The 6,291-nt window shown below is 40.4% G+C and overlaps 1 protein-coding gene across 1 annotated transcript; it reads right to left on the reverse strand.

Annotated features, from left to right (window-relative positions):
- Positions 1 to 588: 588 nt before the first annotated feature.
- Positions 589 to 1,578, reverse strand: LOC129079289 (olfactory receptor 1N2-like). The gene has a single exon (XM_054584426.1). It carries the CDS (start codon positions 1,543 to 1,545, stop codon positions 589 to 591), a length of 957 nt encoding a protein of 318 aa, XP_054440401.1. The 5' UTR covers positions 1,546 to 1,578.
- Positions 1,579 to 6,291: the final 4,713 nt, after the last annotated feature.

Below are 6,291 nucleotides of genomic sequence, written 5' to 3' on the forward strand. Positions count from 1 at the left end.
AACAAAGCTTTCAATTTAAAGAAATACCATAAAATATATATTAATTTAATTCTTTATCTCATGTTATAATCAATCAGTATTTATCATAATCTCCACAAGGTGGTATAGTAGAAAGAAGATGAGTATAGAATCAAACTTACCTGGTTTGAGGAAGTTATTTAGCATTCTGGGCCATAGTTTTCACGATTTTCCCTCAAAGTACTGATGTGAACAGCAATGAGAAGGATTGTAAGATGCTCAATAAATGTTTGTATTTCATCCCTTCCCCTCTTCCCATAACCCCAAGGGCAGAATTTCTTGGCTCCAGAGTGTGTCATATCTTAGTTCACTCTGGCTAATGTGCTGGATTTAGAGGTGAAGAATGGGGAATGGTACCCTGCCTTTAATCATGGTTGCTTCACTGGCATCAGGAGAGATACTGAGTCAGAACACCTCATTCCACAGGCAAGTAAAGGAGCAGAAATACCCTTTTTGTTACACCTCTTACTCAGATTTTCCAGATAACCCTTTCTTAAAATCAATCTGAGAGTGGAGGGATTATGGAAATTATGGAGGGGTAGGGGTTGATCAGGATAGCAGGATCAAGTGTCACTGGCATGGGAAGAAGGTTTTGCTACTGCCAAAAAGTTTACCCAGTGCCGCCTTCATGTCTCTGTTCCTCAAGCTATAGATGAACGGGTTTAGCATGGGAATAATCACCATATAGAGAATGGCAGCCCTACTTTCCCTCTCTGCAGAGTGAGTTGATGGAGGAAGTAAATACACACCCATAAGAGACCCATAAAAGAGCAGGACCATTGTGAGGTGAGAACCACAGGTAGAGAAGGCCTTCCACCTCCCTCCAGAAGATGAGATGCCAAACACAGAGCAGGAAATGCGGGCGTAAGAGAGGACGATCAGCATGAAGGGAGTGGTGAGGAACATCAGGCCCATGGTGATGATCATCAGCTCGTTAATGCGGATATCTGAGCAGGCGAGCTTCAGTAGAGCTCTCGGATCACAGTAGAAGTTGGGGATGGCCTTGTGGGCACAAAAGGCCACTCGGGTCAGCAACAATGTATGCAGCAGGGCAGGAAGGTTGGTTAGCACCCAGCACATGCCCAGCATTAGTGCGCAGAGCTGGGGACTCATAGCTGTGCTGTAATAGAGTGGCTGGCAGATGGCCACATAGCGGTCATATGCCATCACAGCCAAAAGGAAGTTGTCAAGACCACCAAACGTAAGGATAAAATATAGCTGTACAAGGCACTCAGAATAAGAGATGGTCCAACTCTGGGTATGAATGTTGGCCAGCATTTTGGGGATTGAGGCAGAAGTGAAACAGATGTCAGTTAATGATAGGTTGGCTAGAAAGAAATACATGGGAGTATGGAGGTATGGGTCAGAGCTGATGGCCAGGATGATGAGCAGATTTCCCACCACGGTGACCAGGTACATGCCCAGGAAGAGGCCAAATAAAAGAGGCTGCTGCTCTGGCTGCTCAGAGAATCCTAGAAGGTGGAAGCCTGAAACAGCAGTTTGGTTCACTCTACTTGCTTTTCCCATCTCTTGGAGTTCTTGTTATCTGTTCAGATTAAACCCTTCCTCCTGCAGTATTTAATTATTAAATCAATTTACAGGTATGTTTTTCTGTAGCCAGAAATATGCTGGAAAAAAAAGAGAATAGATGGACCTTGTCAATGAGCAGTTCTGGATCTTATCAGAGATGTAAAAAAAAAAACAAAAAAACCCATGGGACATTTAGAGAAGAGTCAAGATAACAGCCATTCAAATACAGATGGTGCTTTCTCTGCTATCATAGGGTGAGAGAAAAGAGATCAGGAGGGAAAAGTCAGCATAGGCTCTTTATTGGAGGAAGTAAGAATTGAGCATATCCTTGAGTCAAGATTGGAAAAGTCATTTAAGCTCACTGATCCCCAACACAGGAGATGAGACAGGATAACTTCCTATCTGTTTGCCTTCTCAATCTGAGAATTTAACCTCACCCATTCAGCTGCAGCTCTGGTATTCTTCCCTAACTCGGGGCATAGGATGTGTGGGATGGGGAAGAGAGTATCAGTGATGTCCCTTTCTCCCCCTGTGCTGTTAGGATCCCCCCCCACAAATAGAACAGGGCTACAATTCCTCCACCACTCTGTCCCCTTCGTCCCTGTCCACTTCCCCATTTGCTCTTCAGCACCTGTATTCACTCTGGGAACTGACATTTCAGTTCCCCTGTTCTCTTGGACATCAACACATAAGTACCTATTTGCAGAGACTTACTAAGTGTAGACACTTTGATGGCATTGTTTTATTCTTCACAATGCTATGAAGTAGGTATTATTATTCTCAACATCTTTGCAAATGGTAAAGCTGAGTCTCAGGGATACTTGATGTGCTCGTGATCAGAGAGCTAAAAATGAGAGGCAGATAAATGCAGGTGCATCTGACTCCAAAGCCTGTGTTTTTGTCCCTGCGCCTGCACTTTGCCCCTCTGGTACTTGCTTTTTGTCAGAAGAAGGAAAAGTGAAAGGAACCAGGCTCTAGTTCTCTGGGCTTCAAAGTAGCCACTTTTCTTCTTCTCTCCTAGGACTCAGAGCAAGCTGGTGTGAAAGGCCCTTTCATATTGGCTTTGTAGGATGTGTGACTTTGGAAGCTTTTATGAATACTTTAGTATCCCATTTGTTCTTTGGTTTAAAAAGAGGCTTCTGATCTGAGGCAGAGAATTAGAACATCGATCCAAGAAACTTTTGCCTAGTTGTTGGGCTGGGAAGGGAGAGAAAGAGAGAGAGAGAGAGAAAGAGAGAGAGAGAGAGTGAGGGAGTGTATGTGTATGTGTGTCCCCTGCCCCTTCCAGATTCTCACCTGTTAAAGTATGGATTGGTGTCAGGCATCTTCTCTCTTCTGGGTGGAAAGTTGTCAGTGAGGAACTGCCTACAACTTTTCTGGCTCAGTCAATGAAGCTGGGGTCTGTGGTGTCCAGGGTTCTTTAGGACCACCCAGAGTGTGTGACATTTCCAGCTTCCCTAGGCCTGAGAAGACGGGGGTGTTTCTTAGGGTTTTAAAAGCTCCTAAAACACCACCCCCTCAAGTGCTCATCAGAGCCACCCTCAGGGTCATTGTGCAGCTTGCTCTCCAGCCAGCTCTGGCTGGGTCCTGGGGGATGGAGGGCATCTCTTTCCCAGGGGCAAAAGGTTCAGGTGTGGGTCTTGGGAGTGTGATTCTGAAGCCGCTGGCTGGAGGCCTCCAGGGAGCTCCTGCCTGTGCACTGGACAATTTAATGTCTGCCCTGTACCCTGGGGAAAATGGCATTGAGGGTGACATCAGGGGCATAAATTATAATGTGACTGTTTCTGCTAGAAATTTCCCTAAATAGAGTAATCCCAAATATGAAGCAATCCCCTCAAGTCCTAAACTCTCAATTAAATGAGGCAGCCCACATAAAGCACAGAAGCCGTAATGTGAGACACATAGCAACTGCTGAAAATGTGACATCTGTATTTTTTTACTAATGCCTAGGATTGTACTTGTTGAATTACATGTTCTCACATAATCCAATGAGCTTAAGATAAGGGAACTATTATTATCCCCATTTTACAAATGAGAAAGCCAATGCCCCGTGAGGAAAATGACCGGACCAAGGCCATACAATTACTAGATGATGGAGTGGAATTCCCACCTAGGCCTGCATGACTCTAGAGCCCATGTTGCTAATCATTATACTTCATCCCAGGATCATTGCTCGCTTTCATTGTTAACAATTTCATAGGTATAAAATAATCTCATTGTTCTAACTTGCACGTCTTTGGTTATTAGTAAGATTGAGTATTTGTCTTACTTGATTTTTTACCATGGGTAATTGTGCCTCAAATTATCCTGTTAATATATTTGCCCTTTTTTTCTTTTGTAGTGTTTATGCCTTTAAAAATGACTATTAAAGACAATAAAGCATGATGAAAACAGTATTCTGGGTGGTTTTTTTTTTCCTGTTCTTGACATTCCAATACGTACAGAAATTTTTAAAAATCACTTTTGTAGTCAAAATTGGCAGGTATTTAGTTTTGTGATATTTTTTGTTACTTTTATACTGAAAAGTCCTTTCCATCTCATAGATCAGGGAAATCCATTTAGTTCCTTCTTCTAAATCTTAAGTACCATCTGTAAAATTTTAATTTACTTGCAATTTATGTTGTGATATAGTGAGAGAAAAGGATCTATCCTTACTTTCAATTTTTCGCACATACCTAGTTTTATCAGTACCATTTTTTAATAACCCTCACATTTTCGGTCTGATTGTTAGGAGTGAGCACCTACAGCTGGCTTTTCTGTATCGTCTGGGCCGCTCACAGCATGGTAGCAGGGTTCCCATAGGAGCATCTTGGGAGCAAGCATTCTAAGAGGCCAAGGTGGAAGCTGAATGGGCTATATCAAACTTAGCTTCAGAAATCCTAGAATCTCACTTTCATTGCCTTCTGTAGGTCAAACAAGTCATTAAGGTCAGGCCAGTAACTAAGGGAAGGAAGTTAAGCTCATCTAACAAAGAATTTCTGGCCATTTTTAATTTGCTGCAAATTATTTACATTCTTTCCACACTTCAGGTAGACTCACCCCTTCCCAAGAGCCTCAGAATCTCATCCCATTGCAGCATTAGGTCAGTGTCCAAGATATCATCATCTAAATGAGGACCAGGTGAAAATGAGTTTCTTTAGACCTGGGAACGTGAGAGGCAAGTTATCTCCTCCTCCCTCCACACACAATGGAGATACAGACAAGTGATAACTGCAATAGACACTCCAAACCCTCCATGGGGGAGAGTGGGACTAGGGTGGACAGGGGCACATAGCTGTACATTTGTTGTGACTACTACTAATATTCCACTGATGGATGTACCACAATTCATCCATTTTACCACTGACAGCCATTTAGATAATTTCCAGTTCAGTATTTTACAAACAGTGGGGATATAAACATTCTTATACATGCCTCTTGGGGACTATATATACACATTTTGGTTAATTATGTGCTTATTAGTAGAATTTTGGGGTTCTATGTTTTTCATGTGTTCAGCTTTAGATTTTCCGAATGATTGCAATATGGTGACAATAGTGGATATGAGAATTCTGATTGATCCTATCCCACTAACACCTGGTATAGTCTCTTCCCCCTCTCCCCATGCCAATTTAGCTATTCTGGTATGTATGTAGTAGTAACTCATGGTTTGTTAAATTTATATTGTCCTGATGACTAATGAAGTTAAAAACTTTTTATATATTTATTAAAATATACGATGCTATGTTTTGTGACACATTTTTCAAGTCTGTTAGCTTTTCTTCCACTTTTTATTTTGAAAGTGTTCATTATACTGTATACAAGTATTTTGTGATGTATAAGGCAAATATCTCTTCCTTCTCCAAGGGTTGACTTTCACTCCCTTTATTGGTGTCTTTTGATAAATACTAGTTCTTAATTTTAACATAGTCCAATTTGTTTTTTCTTTATGGTTTTGCTCTTTGTCTCCCAATAGATATTTGTGTAGTGGTTGATTATGAAGATATCTTCTTATGTTTTCATCTAAAATCTTTATTATCTTTTATTGATATATTGATCCATTTGGAATTGGTTTTTAAATGCAGTGTGAGGTACATATCAAATTATTTTTTTCCGTTTGGATATCCAATTAACTCAGATGCTTTATTGAAAATATCATTTATTCCCTATTGTGTTGAAGTGTCACATTTATAATAATTCAGATGATCATTTGTCTGTGAGTCTTATTTCTAGACTGTGTTCTGCTCCATTGGGCAATTTGTCCTTGCCCAATACCACATTATAGTAAGTCTTGATATCAGTGTAAGTCCTCTAAATTTATTTCCTCTCAAGATTTCCTTGATTGTCCTTGATATTTTCATTTTATATGAACTTTAGAATTAACATTTCCATTTACACACACACACACACACACACACACACACCAACACACACATACACACACACCTGCTGGGACTTTGAATGTGATTTCAGTCATAGGCTAATTTAGGAAGAATTTGTATCCTCATAATGCCAAATCTTTCAGTCCATTAACATGGTATAGTTTGAAAAACTATAGTTTTTAAAATCTAATCTATTGCATAACTCAGGTTTTTGTCACAAATGCATATTGAAGTTTATCAAATGCATTTGTGGCACCTATTGAAATTTTGAAGTTATTATTCTCCAAATTTTTATGTCGATGTAATGGATTTCATTGATTGATTTTCAAATGTTAAGCTTATCTGTCACTGAAACAAAACCTTTGGCTCAATTTCCGCTTTT

This window comes from Pteronotus mesoamericanus, unplaced genomic scaffold (genome assembly GCF_021234165.1).
Source record: "Pteronotus mesoamericanus isolate MK-2021 breed Mesoamerican mustached bat unplaced genomic scaffold, CSHL_Meso_final contig_78, whole genome shotgun sequence".
Taxonomy (NCBI): domain Eukaryota; kingdom Metazoa; phylum Chordata; class Mammalia; order Chiroptera; family Mormoopidae; genus Pteronotus; species Pteronotus mesoamericanus.

Coding starts and splice junctions, on each gene's coding strand:
- LOC129079289 (XM_054584426.1), bottom strand. CDS start 1,545: ATGGGAAAAGCAAGTAGAGTGAACCAAACTGCTGTTTCAGGCTTCCAC.